The sequence below is a fragment of the Mobula birostris genome, chromosome 31 (assembly GCF_030028105.1).
Source record: "Mobula birostris isolate sMobBir1 chromosome 31, sMobBir1.hap1, whole genome shotgun sequence".
Lineage (NCBI taxonomy): Eukaryota > Metazoa > Chordata > Chondrichthyes > Myliobatiformes > Myliobatidae > Mobula > Mobula birostris.
This window is the reverse complement of record NC_092400.1, coordinates 3131441-3157342: the sequence shown is the minus strand read 5'-3', so window position 1 is coordinate 3157342 and position 25902 is coordinate 3131441. Positions and strand designations below refer to the sequence as shown.

The following is a 25902-nucleotide window of genomic DNA, read 5'->3' as shown; positions in this document are numbered from 1 at the left end:
GCCATCTTTCAGTTCATCAGGATATCCAAGATGTAACAGGTCCTACGGGTTATCATGCACAAGTCCCTGGACGGTGAGAGCCGAGCTGAGGCGTACCCAACATGTTCTCATTCTGGTGGCTGCTTCTTCATAAGTGAAGCAGGATCAGAATCAAGTTTATTACCACTAATGTATGTCATGACATCTGATATTTTGCAGCAGCAATACAGTGCAAGACGTAAAAAAGTTACTATGGGGCAGACAAGGTGAAGGAGAATCCCATGGGCTTCTACAGATATATTAAGCACAAAAGGATAGCAAGGGATCATCTTGAAGATCAGCATAGTTATCTGTGCATGGAATCGAAAGAGATCAGGGTGACCTGAAATGTTTTTTTTTTAGCGTCTGGACTACGGACACAGTCTATAGAACTGAAACAAAACAGTAGTGAAGTCGTGAGCCATATCCGGATTACAGAAGAGGAGGTGCTTGCTGTCTTGAAGCAAATTAGGGTGGCTAAGTCCCCAGGTCATGACAAGGACTCCCTTCGTACCTTGTGGAAGGCAAGTGCAGAAATGACAGGGCCCTAGCAGAGGTACCTGAAACATCCTTCGCTACTGCTGAGGTGTCGGAGGACTGGAGGATTGCTAAGGTTCCGTTGTTCAAGAAGTGCTCTAAGAATAAGCCTGGAAATTATAGATTAATGAGCCCGTTCTCAGTAGTGGGCAAATTATTCAAAGGTATTCTGAGTACGGGATATACAGTTTAAGTATTCTGGTTAGGGATAGCCAACATGGCTTATTGTCTAACCAATCTTTAGAGTTTTTCGAGGAGGTTACCAGGAAAGTTGATGAAGGAAGGGCAGTGGATGCTGTATGCTTGGTCTTCATCAAAGCCTCTGACAAAGTCCTGCATTGGAGGCTGGTCCAGAAAGTCCAGTTGCTTGGCATTCAGAATGAAGTAGTAAATTGGATTCAATGTTGGCTGAGCAGGAGAAGGCAAAGAGTGGTTTGCCTCTCTGACTGGAGGCCTGTGACTAGTAGTGAGCCATGGGGATTGTTTATACTCCATATTAATGATTTGGATGATATGTGGTAAATTGGGTCAGCAAATAGCAGATGGAATTTAATGCAGACAAGTGTGAGGTGTTGCACTTCAGGAGGACTTTATGTAATTCATGTTTTTTTTCTCTATTATTATGTATTGCATTGTACTGTTGCTGCAAAGACAACAAATTTCACGGCATATGAAGGTGATACTAAACCTGAGCCTGATTCTGATGCATTCCTGTAACCTGGAATGTGTTAGTTGACAGCACTCCCCTACAGATATCTGTTAGAGACCAACAAATTTCAAGCAATCCAAAGAGAGCCTTTGGTGAAATTGATGATCTTCCCACAACACTTGACTTTGGTCTTGGTTTGCATCTCTGGGAACAGACTGTAGATCACCCAGATGGTATATTATCTCCCAGGTACCAGCATCAGGGATGTCTTGGATCGGGGCCATGGCATTCTCAGTGGGGAGGGGAGCAGCCAGAAGTCTGGATACATATTGACACCAATGACATGGGTAGAGAAGGTGAGGAGGTCCTGAAGAGATATTTCAGGAAACTAGGTAGAAAGTTAAAAAACTGGACCTCCAGGAGAGTAATCTCTGGATAGCTGCCTGCGCTATGTGCCAGTAAGAACAGGATGATTTGGCAGATGAATGCATGGCTGACAAGCTGGTACAAGGGGCAGGGGTTCAGGTTTGTGGATCATTGGAATCTCTTCAAGGGAAGGTATGACCTGTACAAAATGGATGATTTACACCTGAACCAGGGGGAGGGGGTGGGAGACCAATATCCTTGCGGGCACTTTTACTAGAGTTGTTCAGGAAAGTTTAAACTAATTTGGCAGGGGGATGGGAACTGGACTGACAGTACTAAGGGTGAAGAAGTTCATTTACAAATAGAAGCAGTGTGTAGTGAGACTCCTAGCAAGGAGAAGCTGATGATTGGGCAAAATTGTAGTCAACAGGGTGAGTTGCAATGTAAAAGGAGGACCAAATCAAAAAGGATGAATACAAGACTGAATGTATTATATTTGAATATATTTGTGTGCAGTATATGGAATAAGGTAGATGAACTTGTAGCACAGTTACAGATTTGCATGTATGATGTTGTGAGCATCACTGAATCACGGCTGAAAGAAGATTATAGCTGGCAGCTTAAGGTCCAAGGATACACACTGTATTGAAAGGACTGGCAGGACGGCCGAGGGAGTGACGTGGCTCTGTTGGTGAAAAATGAAATCAAATCATTAGAAAGAAGTGATGTAGCATCGGGAAATGTTAAGTAGTTGGGGGTAGAGCTAAGGAAATGCGAGAATAAAATAACCCTTGTCTCAGCAGGGACCTGGACCCACTGCAATTTGCCTGTTGTCACGTTAGGTCAACGGCAGACGCATTCTTCATGGCTCTCCACAGGACTCTAGACCACCCAGACAACACAAACACCTACGTCAGGATACTGTTCATCAACTGTAGCTCAGCATTTAATACCATCGTTCCCACAATCCTGATTGAGAAGTTGCAGAACCTGGGCCTCGACTTCCTAACTGGAAGACCACAGTCTGTGCGGATTGGTGATAACATATCCCCTTCGCTGACGATCAACAGTGGCGCACCTCAGGGGTGTGTGCTTAACCCACTGCTCTACTCTCTGTATACACATGACTGTGTGGCTAGGCGTAGCCCAAATACCATCTATAAATTTGCTGACAATACAACCATTATTGGTAGAATCTCAGGTGGTGACAAGAGGGCATACAGGAGTGAGATATGCCAACTAGTGGAATGGTGCCGCGGCAACAACCTGGTACTCAACATCAGTAAGACGAAAGAACTAACTGTGGACTTCAGGAAGGGTAAGACGAAGGAACACATACTAATCTTCATAGAGAGATCAGAAGTAGAGAGAGTGAGCAGCTTCAAATTCCTGGGTGTCAAGATCTCTGAGGATCTAACCTGGTCCCAACATATCGATGTAGTCATAAAGAAGGCAAGACACCGGCTATACTTTACTCGGAGTTTGAAGAGATTTGGCATGTCAACAAATACACTCAAAAACTTCAATATTTGTACCGTGGAGAGCATTCTGACAGGCTGCATCACTGTCTGGTATGGAGGGGCTACCGCACAGCACGGAAAGAAGCTGCAGAGGGTTGTGAATCTAGTTAGCTCCATCTTGGGCACTCGCCTACAAAGTACCCAGGACATCTTCAGGGAGTGGTGTCTCAAAAAGGCAGCGTCCATTATTAAGCTCCTCCAGCACCCAGGGCATGCCCTTTTCTCACTGTTACCATCAGGTAGGAGGTACAGAAGCCTGAAGGCACACACTCAGCGATTCAGGAACAGCTTCCTCCCCTCTGCCATCCGATTCCTAAATGGATTTTGAAGCTTTGGACACCACCTCACTTTTTATAATATACAGTATTTCTGTTCCTGCACATTTTTTAAAATCTATTCAGTATGTGTAATTGATTTACTTGTTTATTATTATGTTTTATTTTATTTATTTTTTTCCTCTCCTGCTAGATTATGTATTGCATTGAACTGCTGCTGCTAAGTTAACAAATTTCACGTCACATGCTGGTGATAATAAACCTGATTCTGATTCTGATTCTGATTCTGACCCTGGTGGGAGTTATATGCAGCCCCCCCCAAACAGTAGTAAAGATGTGGTCTACAAACTACAATGGGAGAAAGATAATGCATGCCAAAAGGGCAGCGTTACAATAGTTATGGGGGATTTCAATATGTAGGTAGATTGAGAAAATCAAGTACTAGACCCCAGTCAGGGGAATTTCTAGAATGCCTATGAGAGGGCTTTTTAGAGCAGCATGTGTGTTGAACCCTTTAGGGGATCCGCTATTCTGGAGTGGGTGTGTGCAATAAACGAATAGATTAGAGATCTTAAGGTAAAAGAACCTTCAGGGGAAAGTGATCATAACCTGATCAAATTCATTCTGAAATTTGAGAAGGGGAAGGTAAAGTCAGATGTATCGATATTACATTGAAGTAAAGGCATGAGAGAGGAGTTGGCCAAAATTGGTTGGAAAAGAATGGATAGGATAATGGCAGAGCAGCAATGGCCGGAATTTCTGGAAGCAATTCAGAAGGCACATGATATATACATTCCAAAGAGGAAGAAGTATTCTAAAGGCAAGATGACACAACCATGACTAAAAAGAGAAGTCGAAGCCAACATAAAAGCCAAAGAGAGAGCACATAATGGAGCAAAAATTAGTGAGAAGTTAGAGGATTGGGAAACTTTTAAATACCAACAGAAGGCAATGAAAGACTTCATTAAGATAAAGATGGCATACAAAAGTAAGCTAGCCAGTAATATTAAAGGGGATACCAGAAGTTTCTTCAGTTACGTGAAGTGTAAAGGAGAGACGAGCATGAATACTGAACTGCTGGAAAATGCGGCTGGAGAGGTAGTAATGGGGGACAAGGCAATGGCGGACTAACTGAATGAGTATTTTGCATCAGTCTTCACACTAGCAGTATGGTGGAGGTTCGAGAGAGTCAAAGGTCAGAAGTGTGTGAAGTCGCCATTTCTAGAGAGAGGTTTCTTGGGAAACTGAAAGGTCTGAAGGTAGATAAGATACCTGGACCAGATGGTGTAAACCCCAATGGTCTAAAAGAGGTGGTTGAAGACATCATGGAGGCATTAGCAATGATCTTTCAAAAATCTCTGGACTCTAGAATGGTTCCAAAAGACTGGAAGATTGCAAATGTCACTCCACTGTTCAAGAAGGGAGAGAGGCAGAAGAAAGGAAATTATAAGCCAGTTGGTCTGATCTCAGTGTTTGGGAAGATGTTGGAGTCGATTGTTAAGGATGAGGTCTTGAGTACTTGGAGGCACATGGTAAAATTAGATTAGATTATTAGATTATGAAGACACGTAGTCCTCTTTTATTGTCATTTAGTAATGCATGCATTAAGAAATGATACAATATTTCCTCTGGTGTGATATCACAAAACACAGTACAACCGAGACTGAAAAAACTAACAAAACAACATAATTATAACATATAGTTACAACAGTGCAACAATACCATAACTTGATGAAGAAGTCCATGAGCACAGTAAGAGTTCAAAGTCTGTCAAATATCCCACATCTCACGCAGACGGGAGAAGGAAGAAAAACTCTCTCTGCCATGCCGACCACAATCCGACTCTGAGTCGTCCGAAAACTTCGAGCTCCGATCAGCTCTCTGACACCAAGTACCGAGTGCCATCTCTGTCTGACTGTAGGCCATAGTCAGCATAGTTTCCGCAAGAGATAATCTTGCCTGACAAATCTGTTGGAATTCTTTGGAGAAATAACAAATGGCATTAGAAGATCAGATATTCGGCTCATGATACCCGAGTCTCTGGCATCTGTTGCCACATCGGGGGAGTCCTGAGGACCAAGCAGGCGTCAGGTTAATCCCACGGGCCCTTGGTTTTAAGGGAAAATTAACACATTGTACTGTATAAAACCCCAAATGCAAGTCATTGGGCAGCTCGACTGTTTGTCCATGGGGTCATGAGCCCAGGTTTAGCCCAGTGGCAGTGGCTGGTGTTGTTTTGGCGTAAGAAGATTATTGTTGTCATATGGCAACATTTCTCAGCTCATGATTGTATGTCAGGGTATCATTAAATCCACACCTTGTTTCCCAAATATTTGGCTTTTGAGACAATTTTTTTTTGTTCTTAGTCTTCCACACTTGTACAGTGTATAGTTCTTGTACTACATCCCATGACTTTCTTTCTTCTTCCATAGACAGCTGAGATAGAGCAGCAACTCTCAATGCAAGTTCATAACCTCCGTGACGAGTTCCGGGAAAAAAGCATATCGACAAATCAGCATGTGGTGCGCTTGGAGACCTTGCAAGCTGAGGTGAGATCCCGTTGGATTGCATCAATGTATTTATTCCATGTTTAAAGCTGTGCCTATCGAAGTACACAGATGTCTCTGAGCAGAAATTATGCGATGGCACAGGAGATTCTGGTTCAATGGGTGTTATGGTTCAGATTCTCTCTCAGCATTTTAAATAAAGCTGGCACCAAAAGAATAGTTTCCGTTAGCAAACTATTCTCTTGTGACCTGCAGTGAGTAATCTAATACATGGCCTGAATTAAGATATTGAATTGAGGCATTGATTGTGTGGATAGTCAAGGCTTTTTCCCAGGGCTGAAATGGCTAACACGAGAGAGCACAGTGTTAAGGTGCTTGGAAGTAGGTACAGAGGAGATGTCAGAGGTAAGTTTTTTTTTCTGCAGAGTAGTGAGTGTGTGGAATGGGCTGCTGGCGACAGTGGTGGAGGTGGATACGATATGGTCTTACAAGAGACTCCTGGATAGGTACATGAAGCTTCGAACAATAGAGGGCTATGGGTAACCCTAGGTAATTTCCAAAGTAAGTCCATGTTCGGCACAGCATTGTGGGCTGAAGGGCCTGTATTGTGCTGCAGGTTTTCTATGTTTCTAAATCATTGTTTAGGACTCCTGTTTATCCTCTTGTCCTATAACACCAGGATTTTTATGGTTTGCTTATATATCTGTTTCCTTAGAATAGTGAAATATACATTATTGTAATATTTAGTCTTAAATTTATAGTCATAATTATTCATACAAATAGACATTGGAACATAGGACAGGAAGAATCCAAAAATAGGAAGTATAAAAACATTAGACTTGTAGAGTACAGTTCCCAAATTGTTCTGAAGCTAAAAGCCACAAAGTAACTAGTAATGGAATCCCATGGAGCCTCTTGTTTTAGCTGGTTTGCATGGAAAGCACAATATGAACAAGGAATTGGTGCAGAAACACAACTTTGTTCTATTTCACAGACTTTTAAAAAGGCACTTGCCCTTGGAAATGAGCAGTTTAGATGGAAGAATTGTAATGGGAGAAAGAAGTTGTTAATAGATTAAACAAATTAGTAAAACTATTGCAAATCAATTTCAATGCAAACATATGCAGTTGTCCATTTCAAACTTAAAATTATGTTTTCATGTACAAAAGTCATTAAAATTTCATAGGTTTTGAATAATTTTGAATACCTTTCAAATATATTGCTGATATATCTATAGAATTAAAGTCAAGATGGAGTTTATGCTATAACATACAAAGTCTATAAAGTTCTCAGAAGCGTAGGTAGATGGTCTTTTTCCAGGGTAAGGGAATCTGAAACTAGAGAGCACAGGTTTAAAATAAGAGGAGAATATTTAAAGATCTGAAGGGCAAATTTTTCCAATATAGTGGTTATATAGAATAGGCTGCTAGAGGCAGAAACAATTACAATATACAAGAAGTGTTTGAGCAGGTACTTTGATGGGGAAGGAGGAGAGAGATATAGGCCTAATGTAGACAAATGGGATCAGTGTGTTGGGCCAAAGAGTCCATTTTTGTGCCTACAGCTCTATGACTGTGTCCAAGATAAATTATGTGCAGAGTATTGTGAACAGTTCTAAGGATTGATGATGCGTTATTGAACCTTTTGGTATATAGTGACTGTATGCTGAGTATGAATGAATCTCAGGCTCCTTTTTATATGGCATAGGATGTTTGAGAGGTGAGGGTTTACTCTTGGCTACATAAAGTGTGAATATGTTTGAAGGGTTTATATAGAGTAGTGGGGGTAATACATAGAAATGGCTGGCTTAATTAATATGATAGTGAGCAAGATTGTTTGTGTACACTATGTGAGTGCACTTTAATAGATACTTTCCGATGTGTAATTTAGGAACAATCTGTCCAGCACAGTGAATAAGAATCATAAGGATTCCTATAGGATTTGTAAATATGAGAAGCTGCTGACATACAACATGCAATCTGGATAATCAGATCATTGGAATTTAAGCTAGAAATGCTAGATACTTACTCTCTGGACAAAAAAACAGAATAATTTTCTTCCCTTAACTTGATGAACACAAAATACCAAATGTTAAAAATGCTGCTCATTACTGTTACATTTTCTGGTTTTTTTTCTGTTTTATCTATGGGGTGACATGGAGCAGCAGATTCTAGAAGTAAGTACTTAATACTTTCTATCTAATACTTCAACATCTGTCAATCATTGCTCATTACTGTAACTAAATCCTTTATCCCTTCACTGGATTTGGTGACCTGCTGCCCCTCTGATCACAAAAACACACCAGCTTATAATTCTGCATGTACGATAACATTCCTGCCCTCAGTGTACAGTGAATTTGCTCTCATTGTCACTAGTGGTGGTGCTCCAGCTTGAGAAGTACAATTGCATCCAACTGGGTGCAATCAACCAATGTTGATGTGGTTAGGTGGTTAAAAGCACCTACTGTGTCCAGCTGGGATTTAAATATTCAGATGTTCTGGCTGGCCTATGTTATCTGCAGCATCTTTGCCTGTTGCTTCTTGCCTGACTTCCCATCCTCTTGTTGCCCTTATCCTAGTTTTATGGCCTTCCCTTACCTGCCCTACCCTCATTTACCCCATATCCATAGCCAATGCCTCCTTTACCTGCCACACTTTGTCTCCACACTATAGCTTGGCTGTCTACAGCATTCTGATGCCTAATTTTACCTCCTGATCTCAGATAAAAATGCTAACAGAACGAAAACGTGAACTGGAGCAGCGTATCAGTGCTGTGATTGAGGAGAATGAACTGTTGCAGGGCACGATTGAGGAACTTCAGGAACGAGTGTTGATGGCTGAGCGACAGAGTCGTGAGAAGGATCTGCAGGTGAGGAGTGTTAAAGAATGTACATCAGAGGAACGAACAGGAGCAGCGTGTCCTAAATGACTGGAGTGTGTGTACAAGGAGAATTTATACAACACATGAATTACTTGCATAATAAGGGGAATGAATACAGAGAATATGCACAATATGGGTGCTGCCACTCTCCATTCCTCTGACAGTTTTATTGGCTTAAAAACGGGAAACTATCATTCCTTACAAATGTAGCAGATGTTGTGTTGCAACTGGAATTAAATCAGTTATTTAGTGTCATAGAATAATTCTTGCAGGGTACCCATTCAAGTCTCCTATGCTCTTTATACCAGCTACCCTCCTTCTCCACTCTTGGTCCTGATGCATTGATCAGAAAACTTTGATAATGGGGGAGGCGGGATTGTTGCTCACTGCCACTTATGCGCAGGAGCGGGGAGCTGGGGGGGGACTTTGGGGTTCTCACATTTAACTGTCGTTCATTCTTGGGGGCACCTCTCTGCTCTTGTGGATGTTTCGCAAAGAAAAAGCGTTTCAGAATGTACATTGTATACATTCCTCTGACATTAAATTGAACCTTTGAACTCCTGGCCCACGTAGATGCTACCTTGAACCACTGACAAGTTTTGTTGTTTTTTTTTAACCCATTGGGCCCTTAGCTTGCCTCTAATGTGGGCTAATTATATAATATAATCAACAGTGGTCAAGCTTACTATCATTTCTGATTCGCTGATAACAGATTGTTTTTGGAGTAGAGAACTCCAGATCTTGACCACAATAGCATCTTCAGTACAGAACCAAGAAAAGATTGCCTTTGTGTTGGAAGAACTGTCTTCTAAACATCCCTTTAGCATATCTGTTGTTTGTTCAGGAAGTTGCAAAAAAATTGAAGATGCAAGAGACTACAGATGAGGAACAAATATTATGCTGGTGGAACTTCATGAGTCAGGCAGCTTCTATGGAGGGAATGAGCATTCACAGTTTTGGGTTGAGATGGACTTTCTATTTTGCTCCACAGGTACTGCCTGAACCATTGAGTTCCACCACCATCATATTCATTCCTCATCTGAAGTAAATGAAATAGCCAGTGAGAAATGAGTACCAATTTTGCTAAGTGCATTGAGTTTGAAGACATACAATTTGCTTCAACCATACAATTGGTTTCACTGCTCCAACCAAGCCAGCAGAAATTAGCTTTGCTGATATTATCAAAGTAATGCAGGAACATTTATAACTGAAGCCATTGTTGATTACAGAATGCTTTAGGTTATATCAGTGGAATCAAGAAGAAGGGGAGTCCATTTCAGCGTACATGGCTGAGTTGAAGTGATTGAGCATTTTCAGTTTGCTAATGGGCTTAATGATACGCTAAGAGAGCATTCAGTTTGTGGAATCTTACAAAAAAATTCAGAAACGGCTCCTAATGGAAGCAGTGCTCACATTTAAGAGAGCAGTTGAAGTCACTGTTTCAATGGAAACCATAAACAGAGAAGCAGTTAAGTTGCAGTCAGGAATGAAAGTGAGCGTGAACAAAATTGCAACATCTAAACAGAAACTAGCTTGGCTGAAAAAAATTGTGTTTCTGTCGTGGCAGGGGCTCACACACAACAGACCAATGCAGATTTAAAGGCGAAACTCGCTGAAAATTCAAGCAGTAGCGGACTCCCCAAGGCTAAAAGATGTGTCACAGTTGTGGTCCTTTTTAGGATTTGTCAACTACTATAACAGGTTTCTGCTAAACCTTGCTGCTTTTTTCCAACCCTTGAACTTAATACTGCAGATTGTGAAGAAATAGCAATGGTCGAAGCATTTTGAGATGGTTTTCAAAAAGGGAAAGGAAACTGATGGCAGGCACAGTACTGACACATTATGATCCACATCATCCAGTGAAGCCTGCCTATGGCTCTTCACCTTGTATAGGTGGAGTCATGTCGCATGTTATGAGTGATGGAAGTGAACGCCCAACAGCCTTTGCTACACATTTCCTTACTGCTGCAGAGCAAAATTACGCACAGGTTGACGGAGAGGCCTTGAGTCTGATTTGGGGTTTAAAGCATTTCAAACAGTACTTTTATGGGGGAGAGTTTACCTTCGTTACTGATCATCAGCCCCTAGTGTCCATTTTCATTCTACAGAAGTGTGTTCCACTAACAGCAGCAGTAGGAATGCAGAGATGGGCTCTTTCCTGGAGGACACAATTACAAGTTTGAGTTCAAGAGGACAACTAATCATGGGAATGCTGATGGATGACCCTGTTTACCCTTGGAAAAGGAAGTACCATAGAAATTTACTCAGTCCTCTTCACGTATTCTCCCCGACACAAATCAAAAGTCTCCCTATTACAGCAGAGATGACCCAAAGGGAAACCAGGAAAGACCCCACACTGTCTCAGGTCTGTGTGGCCACCAAAAGTGGCTGGAATCTGCAAGAAAGACTTCAGTTTCCCCATTTTTACTGGCACTGGGTTGAACTTCCCTTGACGGATGTTGCCTTGTGTGGTGATTAAGAGTTGTTGTACCATCCAAGCTGAGAGCTAAAGTGTTTAGGAGCTGCATGCCAGTCATCTAGGCATGACTAAAATGAAGGTATTGGTTTGAAATGGCCTGGGATAGATCTGCAGATTGAGTAGCTTGCCATGCACTGTGTGGGATGCTAACACATCCAGAAGATGCCAAGAACAGCACCTCTCCATTGCTGGGAAGAGCCTACTTTGTCCTGGCAGAGGATTCATGTGGATTTTGCCAAACCATTCATGGGCACAAATCTCTTGGTAATAGTGGATACAACTACAGAGTGATCAGAAGTGTTCCCAAAAGCCTCCACTAGAGTCTTGCACACTGGTGATGCATGGAGAAACCTCTTCGGAAGGTTTGGTGTTGAAGAACACTTAGTTAGTGACAGGGGGGACAGTTTCAGTCACTCCTGAAAGTGAATAAAATAAGGCATATTCTGGGATGCTGGAGAAGGGGCCGGCCAGGATATTGGGAAAGGAACCCATCAGGATGTTGGAGGAGCCAGTCTGGGTTTGATAGAGCTGCCCTGGCTACAGACCATGTTGCTGCCGGCTGCTTGAAAGTGTCATAGTTGGCGCAGTGTAACCGTGGTAGGTTGTCTCACACATTTCACTTGCGATCACAAGACTGTGTTGGATAGTGGTAATGTAAGTTTCCGCAGGCCTGTTACCCTTGTTTGGTGGAGGGACAGGCGACGGGTGCTGTGTAACCTTGGTTGTAACAAGGACTAGGCCAGTTGAGAAGACGCAGAAGTGTTTCAGCGTGGCGTCTGTGCTTAGCTGGGGCCTGGCCTCTCCCATTGGTGTTCGAGCGGTGGAATAACAGGCTGGATTACGTGCGGCTGCTTAGCTGGGGCCTGGTCTCTCCCATTGGTGTTCGAACGGTGGAATAACAGCCTGGATTACGTGTGGCTGCACATTGCTGGGAGACCATACCATCGATTGCTGGACATTGTCACTCAGGGTCTTGGACTTTATGTATGTTTTTTTAAGAGTGAATATGCTTCTTGCTCATTATTTTGAATTATGTTACTCGCTATTTTGAATGTTGCTCACTTTTTGAATGTTTGCTTGCTATTTTGAATGTTTTGCACCTTGGCTGCAGAGGTACGCTGTCTCATTCATTTGTATCTATGTATGGTTTGAATGATAATTGATTTGATTGATTACATCCAGCTACAAATCACTTGGTGGAGAGATTTATCCAGAGTCTGAAGAAGGCTCTGCGAGCACTATCAGCAGAACTACACTAACACTGAACCAGAAGCTCGCAAATTTCCTCCTTGCATATCATCATGCAACACACACCACCTTTCCGTTCACGCTTGGATCTCCTCAAACCCAATCTCAGAGGAGTCTGCAGGACAACAGCTGGGACAGACTGAACGCTCCTCAAACAAGGAGGTTCAGTGTTTCACTCCTGGACAAACGGTCCTGGTGAGGGACTACAGAGGTGATCGAAAGTGGGTACCCAGAAAGATTAAGGACAGAACTGGACCACTCTCCTGCACAATGGATCACACTCTGATGTCTTCGATCGGTTGAGGAGAGGAGAACAGAGCAGACGGTTAGAGAAGAAAGTCGGTTACTGCTGTCAGAACCAGTTCCTGCAGTCTCAGGTTCAACTGCTACAGCCACCACTGAGGAGGCTCCAGGATCTGAGGTGTTGCACAGCCACTAGTTTCATTTGCCAAGCAGAGTGACCTACCTTGTCAGGAAAGATGCTATCCCACAAGAGTAAAAAATCCTCTGCAGTAATTAAACCTTTAAACCTGAAGGAGACAATTTAAATTTTACTATGCTATGGATGTCTGTATATAGTGATTGTATTATATAATATACTGTGTAGAGAGCTGTGATGCATTCTTCATTGCATTGGAGTTTATAGTTAAGCAGGGAGGAGTGTTGTGTATTTAATATTTTGTAGCATTTGGGTAATTGATGAAACATTCTTGTTTGTGTAAATAATTATGGCTTGTATGTAAATATAAGTGATTTGCATATGTCATCACACTACCATGTGATACGTGCACACCTCGCTTAAAGTAAACTCGAAGTTAGACCCACATTCCTGGACTCTCGTGTCTTACTTTGAATTAGCTTAATGTTTTTTAATACTACAAAACGTGATGGGTGAGATCATGGCAAGGATATTCAAAATAATATAATCAGAGGATCAGTTTAGTCTTGGAAGGTGTTGGAGGACCAATACCATGGGAAAATGTCAAAAGTGGGGATGTAAATTTGAATCTCAACGCAGAGCTGAACTGGAAGGCAACATTAGATTATGAGCACAGGAGTAAACAGGCCTTCGAAAAGCAAGTTGGAAATCGACAACAGAGGTAAGGGATGCCAAGTTTATGAAGAGAGAGCAGGATGTTCAGGGGAAGGGGATAAAAATAGAGATCTGCAGCAACAGTGAATGAGTCATGGATGAATCACAAATAACTTCTACAATATACAATTTTATCTTTAAAATGAAAGAAGATGATGTCTGTGTGGCTCTCAGTTCCAGCTTCAGGGATTCAGTCCTCACGTCTAGAGGTTCAATCCCATTCTTTCAAATACAATGCAGAAGCGAGGTTGGGTGTGCAACAATCCAGAAAAATCTAGAAAAGAGGAAAGTGGCAATTGTATGCAAGGCACTTGAACTTGGAGGAAAGAAATATGTGGTACAGTGGCTAAAATATTGTGGATGAATTTGAGAGACGGGTAGGCAAATGAAAATGTATACTCTTAAGCTGGTATGTGAAATTGGGTTTGCGGGTTCAGTGAGCGGGGACAGAAGACACTCAGTACTGCTTAGTAGGCTAACTGTTTATTTACAGGAGAAGACAAGTACTAAACATTGAGAAAACCCTTCAGGTTACACTAGGTTACGAATATTCATCTAAACTGAGTGCCCAAAGTGGCAGGACAAAACAGACACTAAACATACGCACAGTGGCAAATACTGACCTAAAGTGTGCACCTGGGCCCTCTTTACACCTCCACTGTTTCCTGTTTCCATGGCAACGCCAAACTGCCCGTGGCGATGAAAATGTGAAAAAAGGCTGCGAAGTTACTGCGCACTAGACATAAATTCTACCTGCGCCATGACATCATCAGCTAGTGGGAGGGCCAATCCCTAGCTAGTACCCGGGAGCAGCTTTCAATGAACAGGTAAGATTGACACCTGCTGCAACATACCACTCCTCAAAAGACATGACACCCAGTCCACAGGTTTGTATAATCGATATGGTTACCTCAATGTACTATACACAAAACATAAAACAACGCTGCCCAGAATTGTCAGCCTACCAATTGCTACCCAGTGCACTACAGTAGTCCACCAACCTTGCAGTGCCTGATTCTCTCAACGTTTGGCTGATGCAAATGCGAATGTCTTGCTGCTTGCAATTTACAATCAACATTAAGAACTGAAAACTGGTTTTTGTTTGAATTAATAAGTGTTATATTCATATAACTCTGGAATACTCCCAAGCAAACCCTTCTCTTGGCCCCCGAACAGAAATCTGTCCCAGGAAGACCAAACTTTAGGAGGATCTGATTAAGCAGGGCAGTGAAAATGCCCTTCACCTCAAATCCCTCCCCCAATTACTAATCTATCATGTCGTGCACTATCTAACATCCCTAATTGGCTATCTGCAAGACTGAGCAGAGATGACAATAAAATGTTCCAGAAATTTGATCACGTCCTCTTCATCCCTTCATTTTCTGATAGCCAAACCTTTCAGTATTGGCTGTCAGTAGTTACTCTGTGGGCAGGGGCACAGCAAAATAACTTTGTATCAGAGTCAGAGTAAACAGCTTACTTTCCATGCCATGGCAGATCGGAAAGAGCTTGACAACCAGTTTCTTTGATCAATCTACAGGAGGATTTGAGGTGGTCTCAATTCGAATATCTGCCTTGGTGGCATCCACTGCTCGACTGTCCAGCTCAGAGTCTGGCTCACTTCTGTTCACTCCCCGTTCAGGCGTTCAGGCTGCCTTCAAATGCTGTGTGCAATTTCTTCTCTTTCTCAGTCCGTCTTGCCGTCAGTGTTGTGGGACTAGATGTCCCTACAGAAACTCAGATCCTTCCTGTCTACTTTCTCAAACTCTTTCTATTCTAATCCGTATAACTAATCACCTACCTTTGAGAATGAGCCTTCATTACGACGAACCATGACCAGCTTTATTCACGGCTTGCTGTCGTGCTGTCAGTGTCTTCTGCATTTGTGTAACCTTTACTTTTCATTCACAGGTCGTCTTCAGTCAGGAGGTTGATGGTTGTTATTTAAGTTTCCTGTAAGGAAATTGTCAGAGGGCTGACTCACTTGGTCTGCCTTCTCCCTCTGATTCTCTGTGGTCCTGATGAAGGAACTCAGCCCAAAACATTAACTATTTATTTTTTCCCACAGATGCTGCCTGAGCTGCTGAGATCCTCCAGCATTTTGCCTGCGTCGCTTTGGATTTCCAGCATGTACTGACTTTCTCGTGTTTATGGTGTACTCTCGACTGCATTTTACCTGACACGTGTTGGACAACAAACACATTATGCATTTGCATTCTAAGAGACAGGAATGACCTGAACCCTGGCTACTCATTTGCGTTTAATGAGACTCACAATGTGAACATGTCTCAACTTTGCAAAGTTCTTTCCAAAAGAACTTAAATTCAATGTGTTGACAATACCCAAAATATTTTTCAACCTTGTGGAACATTCTTGTTAAAAAAAGCAACATTTCAGTTCACTCCTAAGGATTCCAATCTCCCTCCAAAAACAAATTTAATCCATACTTGTAGTTTTCTTCCTTCACATCCTTCGCAATTAACTGCAAAACTTAGAACAGTTAATTTCCACAGTGGAAAACTTTAACACTTTTTCCAAAGAACAAAAAGAAAAACACTTCACCAAACTCAAACAATTCATACTTTATTATGGGGGGAGGGTGCAGAGGGAATGAACCCTCCCTTCCCTTAGGGAATGGCACAGGAGGATGCCACCCACTGCCACATTTCTGCTGCCACTGAAGAACCATGGGTGCCCTTTGCAAAGATACAGGGAACCCTGAATGGGATGTGAGGAACCCTGCAGAGGACGGAAGGAGCCCGTATCGGGGTAGGGTTTGGAGAATGACCCTTCTCCCTTGATGGCCTCCTGCCCTCACTTCCCCTGGCATTGCTCACTCCACGTAACAGTGGGAACCCCATTTGCCTGCTGCTATCGGACCCCAGCTCTGGGCAGAGCCAAAAGCTTTCCCTTGCAGGTCACACAGGGCCCCTCACCCTCAGGCTGTATGACTAACCTGCACATCCAACTCAGGGGGCCTTCCCCCACGTACTCTAATCCCTCCAATAATCTGACGGCATCTGTGGTACCCTCTAATGTTGGCAGTCTCACTCCCTTTAAACTGGGAGCTGCTGCTTTAACTAAATACCCTACCATGGTACTGATTAGCCTGTAATGCTCCAGTGGGTTGTCACTGCCATGACAGATACCTGTGATGACAGCCCACCTGCGAAGGGCTCTGGTCCCTTCCTCCAATGCACTCCACTCCTCCTGGGGCTGTAGATCCCACTCGAGGATGAGGGATACCTGGCCTTAATTGCCGCTATCACTCTGCCCCTTTGCGACTCCTCACCCTAGTGGGAAGCAGGAGGCACTCACAGGGCATGGTTAATCCATCCCCCACACCCCCAACACCCACCTGCCTGTTGGATAGACTCCCTCCTGCACTCCCTGCATCACAGATCCTCAGCAACCACCTAGGCAGAGGCTCGCCTTGCTTCTGCCCACACCTGTCTCCCTGCTCCGCCAGTTCCTTAGCAGAGAATTCCCTGGCGGCAGTCGCCTTAGTGAGACCCGCGGTGTTATCCACCCCAGGTCCCTCTCCCGCGGCCTGCTGCTCTTCCTCACCCTGTTCTGTGGAAACTTAGGCCGACAGACCCCTTGGCAGTTCTGGTACGATGTGGCCACTGGTCTGGCCTGTACTGGTACAGCTGCATGGGGAAAAGGTGCTCACTTAGAGGGGGATTCCCAAGGCTCTCTTCTAATCTCTTTTACCCATCCTCACAATGTAACCAAATGTCTGCATCCCACATCGCTGTGTCGGTGTCACCTCCTGCAACTTCAGAGCTCAGACCTTAATAGGCCTGGTTGCCAGTTAGTCCTGCAGCAGCCTCTAACTACTGTACCTTTACTAGCCATCTCCATGCTCCTGTCCCCTATCTCTTTAGCTGAAGTTTGTGCTGACTGGGCAATCTCCCCCATGGTGACACATTGCTGGTTTAGCCCTTCCACTTCATTTTTCAAACTCTATCTCTTTTGCCTTCTGTGAGACTGTTGTGTACTGCTGCTTTACTATGGCTGCCAGCGGCCAAAGGTCACCCCTCTGCCCCTCGGGCTCCCCTTGCTGTAGGGCAGGGTTTCATAGCTTGCTGTCCACAGACCCCTTGCTCAATGGTTTTGATCCATGGCACAAAGAAAGTTAGGAGCCCCTGCTCTAGGGGAGCCCTTTCTTATTAAGCATAGACATGATGTTGTATCCCATTTTAACCCCGCAGGAATCCAACTTACCTGACCAGTCTACTGGCTTCCCATAACCTGCCAATAGGTTGGCAAGACTCCCAAATGCCGCACCCCAGGACTTGGCACTACTCACACTTGGGGTCTGCAGTCTTCTTGATCTTCTGGTCCATCATTGAACCCTGCTCGCAGCGCCAATTGTTGTGTGAAATCAGGTTCACGGGTTCAGTGAGTGGGGACAGAAGACACACTCACCAGCAGTAAGTAGGTTAGCTATTTATTTACAAGACAGATGCTGCCAATTGTTGAGTGAAATCAGGTTTGCGGGTTCAGTGAGTGGGGACAGAAGACGCTCACTACAGGTAAGTAAGTTAAGTATTTATTTACAGAGCAATACATGCACTAAACATTCAGTAAACCCTCCAAGTTTCACTCAGTTACGAATGCTCATCTAAACTGAATGCCCAAAGTGGCAGGACAAAACAGACACTAAACATGCACGCAGTTGCAAGTGCTTATCTGAAGTGTGCACCCGGGCCCTCTTTACTGCAGCACACCTCCACTGTTTACTGGTCCTACGGCACCATGGCGTCCTGGAGAGAAATAAGAGAGAGTCCATGGTTTCCACACACTAGGTTTAAACTCTGCTGGCACTGTGATGTCACCAACTAAACAGCAGCTAGTGTGATGGGGGATGCAATGCTCTTTAAATGGGCCAATCCGTAGCAACACACACAAAATGCTGGAAGAACTCAGCAGGTCAGACAGCATCTATGGAAATGAATAAATAGTTGAGGTTTCGGTCCAAACCCCTTTATCAGGACTGGAAAAGAAAGGGGAAGATGTCAGAATAAAAAAGGGGGAGAGAAATGAGTACAAGCTGGAAATTGATAGCTGAAGCCAGGTGGGTGGGGGAGAGGGAATGAAGTCAGAAGCTAGGACATGATAAATGGAAAAGCCAAGGACTGGAGAAGGAATCTGATACGAGAGGAGAGTGGACCACAGGAGAAAGGAGAAGAAGGAGAGGCACCTGGAGGAGGTGATAGGCAGGTGAGGAAAAAGGTAATAGGCCAGAGTAGGGAATAGAGGAAGGGGCAGGGAAAAAAATTACCGGAAAGAGAAATCTATGTTCACACCATCAAGTTGGAGGCTACCTATTCAGAATGTGAGGTGTTGTTCCTCCACCCTGAGAATGAAGAGGAGGTCACGGACCGACGTGTCAGAATGGGAATGGGAATCAGAATTAAAATGGTTGGCCACCAGGAATCTCCACTTTTTGCGGATGGAGCGGAAATGCTCAACAAAGCAATCCCTCAATTTACATCAGGTCTCATCAATGTGGGGAAGGCTGCATTGGGAGCACCAGGTACAACAAGCCCCAACAGGTTTGCAGGGGCAGCGTTGCCTCACCTGGAAGGACTGTTTGGGACTCTGAGTGGAGGTGAGTGAGGAAGTGAATGGGCAAGTGTAGCATTTCTGTCACTTGCAGAGATACGTGCCAGGAGGGAGATCGGTGGGGAAGGACAAATGGACAGGGGAATCTCCAGTGGAAAGCAGAGAGTTGGGGGGGGGGGAGCAGGTAAAGGTGCGTTTAGTGGTAGGATCCCATTGAAGATGGTGAAGGTTGCACAGGGTGTCGTGTTGGATGTGGAGGGTCATAGGGTGGTAGGTGGTAGACAAAAACAGAAGAGCAATATTATGAAGTAAGTTGTCTTGAGTGATTAGAGGGAAATGGAACAAGTAATTACTCCACAGATCCATTAGAATCTATATTTATACTGCCTTCTGCAATATTTATGCACACTTATAAAAGCCTGGTAGTATATTAAAAGTGGTATGTCTAAAACTTGCACCTTTCAAAATTACTTGCACTTTTATTAATGTTTGTAATAACTAAAGGCATGACATGGCAGTGAAGATGTATTTGTTACCAAAAGGGGTTTGGTTTTGGAGGTAAGTGAATGTCATCAAGAGCAGAGTTGGCTAGACTTGATTTTGACTGGAACTGACTTGTTCATCCATTTAAGCAGAAGCAGGTCTAATATCTTGCCTTGTGCTTTGTTTTCACAGTTGCACCAGAACCAGATAGAACTCCGCGAAGTACGTATGTCTCACCGGCAGCTTCAAATGAAAGTGGATGAAATGAATGAGGAGATCAGCTTGCATAGTGTGGGTCCAACGAGCACATCATTATTGTCTGAAATTGAGCAAAGTATGGAGGCAGAGGAACTGGAACAGGAGAGAGAACAGGTACACAGGAATGCACACCAAATATCAGAATTAACTTTCGTGTCAACTCTATGTTTGGTATAATAAGGACACCTCCCGTGTTCTGTGGCACAGTAATCATATTCTTATATTTCTCATATTTCCTTGCAACATAGAGAGAGCTCTAAAGCAATCATTCTCCCTCTTACTCCATGTGATTTATCCTCACACATGTACCCATTAACACCACCAGATTCTTCCACCAGCCATTCGCACCGGGGGTAATTTAGAACAGGGATTAACTTAACAGCCCACACATCCTTGCAATGTAGAGGAAACTAGACCACCCGAGGGTCGCAGGGAGCTTGCAAACTTCATAGGCACAACAGCAGAAGTCAGGATTGGACCCAAGTAGTTGAAGCTGTGAGATGGCTGCACTACCTCCCTGCAGTTCTTCCATGCCACTCAGAATGGGGTTAACTCCAAACAGATCTAACAGTTCAAACATCAGCATTCCATCGATATAATGCAGTGTGGAATGCCAGCAGCAGTAATGTACAGCACCACAATCTGTGCCCTGGCACCTCCCTCACTCCATCATTATGGCCAAGCCAGGGAGAATCATTCCCAGTTCACTGAGGCTGGAGAAGGACATGGAGACACAAGTGCCCTAATGCGGTGTTTTGACCTGAAGTATCAACTGTCCCTCTGCCTGACCTATGAATTCCTCCAGCAGTTTTTTGTGGAGAAGGACATTCAAGAACAGCACTGGGTATAGTTGAATATGAGGTGCCAAAAGGAAGTGCAGTACATGTGCTTAAGAATAAAAATAGCATGGAAAAGCAATCTCAGAGCAAGCAAATCCTATCAGAACTCTGCAGTTCTCCTACAGATACTAGTGAATAGTGGACTCCAGCAATGGGAGGGTGAAGGTATAACAATATCCCACTGCCAGCAGTGGCAGGTTGTGAATGTTAAAGGTAAAGCTGAAGTGTTTGCAACTACCATGTCAGGTACCTACCTATCACCCTCCACTTTAAATATACCCAGTGGTTTGCCCTCCACAACTGTTTGTGGCATTGAAGTCCATGGTTTCTGTTTTCTCCTGTGATCTCCACAAAATCCAGTTCTCAGCCAATTTGATTCTCTACATAAACTAGCAAAAACTAGATCAGGGTACTTGATGGCCGTGAGACCAGAAAACATTGCAGATCTGTGCTGAAGTTCTGCACTCGAGAACCAGCCATAGCTCTAGCCAAACTGGATATATTTTTTGAATTCTAAAGGTAAGATGGAAGTGATTCCCCAAGCCAGCACTTGACTATGACAGCCAAAAGGTCTGTTCAGTGGACACTGAATGGCCTAAGTTGTATCTCAAAGAGAGAGATAGTTGTGGTTACTGGTGATCAATCATGCCAGCCCCAGAACATCACTTAGTTCCTCATGACAGTGTCTGTCTTCACCTGCTTAATCAGTTATTCTTTTTCCACCGTCAAGTCAGAATGAGATGTTGGATGATGATTACAGCATCTACAGTACCGTTCCCGGCTCCTCAGCAAATGAAGCACCTCCTATTTGCATTCAGCAAGACCAAGTCAACATAGGCAAGAGCTAACAAGCACCAAAAAATATTAGGTGCAGAAGAGGTCAATAAGAGAGAGTCTGATTACATACTCTTGACATTCAATGGCATTATTAATACCACAAACCATATGTCATTCTTGACTGGAAACTCAGCTGGATCAACAACACAAGCTGTGACTACAAGCGTGGGTCAGAAACTGGGTATCGGGTAGTGATTAACTCACTTTCTAGAAGCCAAAATTCTTTACACCATCTAAAAACCGGTAGTAGGATTGTAATAGAATACTCTCCAATTAACTGGACGAGTGCAGCTCCCATAATGCGGAAAGTTTGATGCCATCTAGAACAAATCGGCCTATTTGACTGGTACCATATCCACTACACTAAACATTCATTTTTCTGATGAGCTTCATACAACTGCTGCAATGGGTCTTGTCTACAAAATGGACTGTTGTCGCTTGCCTAGGCTACTCAAATAGTACCTCTCAATATGAGAGCATCATATTCTGCAGCTTCCACTCCCATTCACACAACATCCTGGCTTGAAAATGTATCACTTTTCCTTGATTGTCAGTACATCTAAATCCTGGAACTTCCTTCTCAACACTACTGTGGGAGTGCCTTCTCAAGAGGGACTGCTGCATTTCAAAGAGGAGCTCCCATCACCTTCTGAAAGGAAATTAAGGACAAGCAACATTATTTTAAAAAATTTTATTTCGAGATGCAGCATGGAATGGGCTCTTTCGGCTAAACAAGCCCACGCCACCCAATTACACCCACGTGACCAGTGAGCCTACTGATGCAAACATCCTTGGAATGTGGGAAGGAAACCGGAGCAATCATATACAGAATGTCCAGACTCCTTACAGACAGCTTCAGGAAGAGAACCCTGGCCACTGGCTCAGTGATGGTATTGTGCCACCTTGGTCTTGTCATGATCCCTGTCCCCCAGAATCCAAAAGGGCTCCTTACCTCCACTACCCATTTCCATCAGGAATGTAAATTATGAATGTTATTACTTTCAGGTTCCCATATTACAACATCTATTAACTCTAAAAGATGCAATTCCGCAGTAATATATAATGCATTGTCTTATTTTATCATTAATTCAACACAGTTCGTCAATACCTCAGTAAACTGTTCTCTTGTTATTTTATAATCCTGTTCCTTTGTTGCTTTACACTTGTAGGTTCCACTGTTTACTCTGTTCATCCTGACATAGTGCTCTAAAATGCCTTCCCTGAACAGTTCTGCTCTCTGTTTTTGTGTCTCTCTTTCAGCCTTTGAATTACAGAGTGAAACCTGCCCACTTGGTCAGAGATTTTAATGTTTCAAGCAGCATGTTTGAGTAAACTGTGGTTTGTGTACCTTAACCCTAAACTTTAGAATCGCCTGAAGGTATTAATGTTCCCAAACAAAGTAATTGCATCTTGAAATATTCTGATCCATTCCCAGACTCAAGTCATAACATTTCCCTCAATGATGTGACTAGTTTTTTCACCTAGTTAATTTGTTGGAACAGGTATTATAGTGCAGTAATATGAACAAAGTAAGAATAAAAATGAAAAATATTTAAGCAGTTGCTTCCTGTGTTGATAGTAGGATTTAAGACCACAAGACATAGGAGCAGAATTTCACCATCTGGCTCCACCATTCCATTGTGGCTGATTTATTATCCCTCTCAACCCCACTCTCCTGCCTTCTCCCAACAACCTTTGATACCCTGACTAATCAAGAACCTATGGACCTCCACTTTAAATATACCTAATGGTTTGACCTCCACAGCCATCTGTGGCAATGAAGTCTACAGATTCACCACTTTCTGGCTTAAGAATCTCCTCCTCCTGCTCTTTGTCCTAACTGGGCCTCCCCCTATTCTGAGGCTGTGCCCTCTGTTCCTAGACTCCCTCACTCCTCTCCCCATCAGGCCTTTCAATATTTGATAAGATCCCCCTTCATTCTTCTAAACTCCAGTGAATACAGGCCCAGAGCTATCAAACTATCCTCGTAAGTTAACCCTTTAATTCCTGGGATCATTCTTGTGAACGTCCTCCGGACCTTTTCCAATCGCAGAGCATCTTTTCTTAGACAGGGAGCCCAAAACTGCTCACAGTACTCCAAGTGCAGTCTAACCAATGCTTTATAAAGCCTTGGCAGTACATCCTTGCTTTTATATCCTAGTCCTTTTGAAATGAATACTAACCTTGCATCTGCCTCCCTTACTACTGACTCAACCTACAGGTTAACTCTTTCTGCAGACTCCCTGCTTCCTCAACACTACCTGCCCCTCCACCTACCTTCGTATCATCTGCAAAGTTGGCCACAGAACCACCATTTCCATCATCCAAATCATTGACATAGATCATGAAAAGAAGCACTCCCAACACTGGTCCTTTCAGAATACCGCTAGTCACCAGCAGCCAACCACAGAAGGCCCCCTTTACTCCCACTCTTGGCCTCCTGCCAATCAGCCAATCTTGTATCCATGCTAGCAACTCTGGAACCATTTTCAACGCACTAGCTATGTACTAATAGACAAAGAAATAGAAAAAAAACTTCCCAGAAACTTGCTGGTTCTCGCCCGATCTCGCTGAAGCTTGTGGTGTGAAAGCCTGTTCTCTTTAACACTGGCACACTCCCACAATGGCTGCTCCACTAAAATTGCACTTCTTTTTATTGGCCTTTGCTGAGTGTCTAGTAGATTGCTGTGATTGCAGCCTCCCAAAAGGTCCCGTGCTCTTTTACAACTTTATGCCACCTTAGCCAAACAGGTGACTGCTCGCAATAATTACAGCCCACCGAAAATCATTTTAGAGCTTTCAGTTGTTGAATTATAGACAATGAGAACAATTGGTGAAAACAGCAAGGAAGAGTTGTATTGCCTGTTGTTAGTGAATCTTCGGGAGGAAATTTCCAAGTGTGTTAATCAATCTTGACTTTGACAGCTTTGTTCTTGTCTCACTACAGCTGAGAGTAGAACTCTGGGAGGCTTACTGTCAAGTGCGTTCACTTTGCTCACACCTGAGAGGAAATGACATCACGGACTCTGCACTTTCTACTGACTCCTCCATGGATGAATCTTCTGACACCTCCTCTGCCAAAGATATCCCTACAGGGAGCCTACACACAGCACTGCATGAGCTCAAACGCCTAATCCAAAACATTCTCGATGGAAATGAATCTACGGTATGTTACTTGTCTGGGTTCATTGGATTGCTGTTGCTGGAGTGGAACAGCATCCACTTTGGCCAGTGTCCAACTGCATCGTAATATAGTTGGCGTTGGTTGCAAGTTTTAGAGAACTGCACATTTTTGTGCTTCCAAGTGTGCTACTTAGTCCTCCTCCCTTCTGGGTTTGGAGTTAAGAGTCATGGGCTTGAGTAGACGAGTAGCTGAGCTGAGAATGGGTGATAGGAAATCGGAGCACACTATGTGGCTGGCTGTTTCGGGATCAGAGACTGGCACATTTTCAAGGAGGGAGTGGGAAGGCCAACAGGAAGGATTGGGCCGAAAATACAAAATGCTGGAAACGCACAGCAGACCATGCAGCATCTGTGGAATTAACATCTCGGTCAAAAACCCTTCCTCACAACTGGGGAAGGGAGAAAACTAATTACCTTCCATCCTCCATCATATTAGTTAATGTGACCATCAGGCTTAGTGGAGTAATTTCCTTTTTTCACGGTTTGAAAGTGGCATTGATGAGATGCTGTAGCCACTGCAGTTATTTATCTCATAGCCCAGTAGGAAACTCCCTCTACCATTAACATTGCACAAAGCTGCTTGCCTTGCGTATAAAAAAATCACCAAGCATAAATAAAAATGAACTAGCAGCCTGGCGAAACTACAACGTATAACTATAATGCATGGTAAGCAAAAGAGCAACAGGGATTTAAAGGTTTTTTTTAGCAATTAATTTGCAAGCTGTAGGCACTACAGGAAAGGAAGCAATTGTCTTGTTCTATTTGCTTATCAGAAATGGTGAGCAGCAGCCATCGTGTTTCTGCTGTTCATTTAATGAAGGTACTCCCACAGTCATATTGGGTAGGGAGTTCCAGTATTAAGGCCTAATAATGTGAGGGAAGTTTCTAGATAGTGATATTTCCATAGTCCTGCTACCATTTTCTTTTAAAGTGGTCAAGAATGCAGATTTGAGAGATCTCTTAATGGAGACTTAACAAGCTGCTCTAGTTCACTTTGACAATGAGACACAACGTAGCCATGATTAGAGTGGGCGAATATTTAGAATGAGCACTGGAGTGCCAGTCAGAAGGTTGTTTTGCCATAAATGGTATCAAACAGAAATTTTTAAAGCTGGACTCATACAGGAGAGTACATCATCATTCTCTTGACTTCTTTCAT

General features: G+C 43.5%; 1 protein-coding gene across 1 annotated transcript in view; it reads left to right on the top strand.

The window, feature by feature from the left end:
• Window positions 1-25902, top strand: part of LOC140190840 (BICD family-like cargo adapter 1) — an 87143-nt gene that overhangs the window by 45684 nt on the left and 15557 nt on the right. Inside the window, exons 3-6 of the mRNA XM_072247723.1 lie at window positions 5798-5914; window positions 8594-8740; window positions 19819-19998; window positions 24508-24726. Of these exons, the coding sequence (XP_072103824.1) occupies window positions 5798-5914; window positions 8594-8740; window positions 19819-19998; window positions 24508-24726 (663 nt within the window). The remainder of the gene's footprint in view (window positions 1-5797; window positions 5915-8593; window positions 8741-19818; window positions 19999-24507; window positions 24727-25902) is intronic.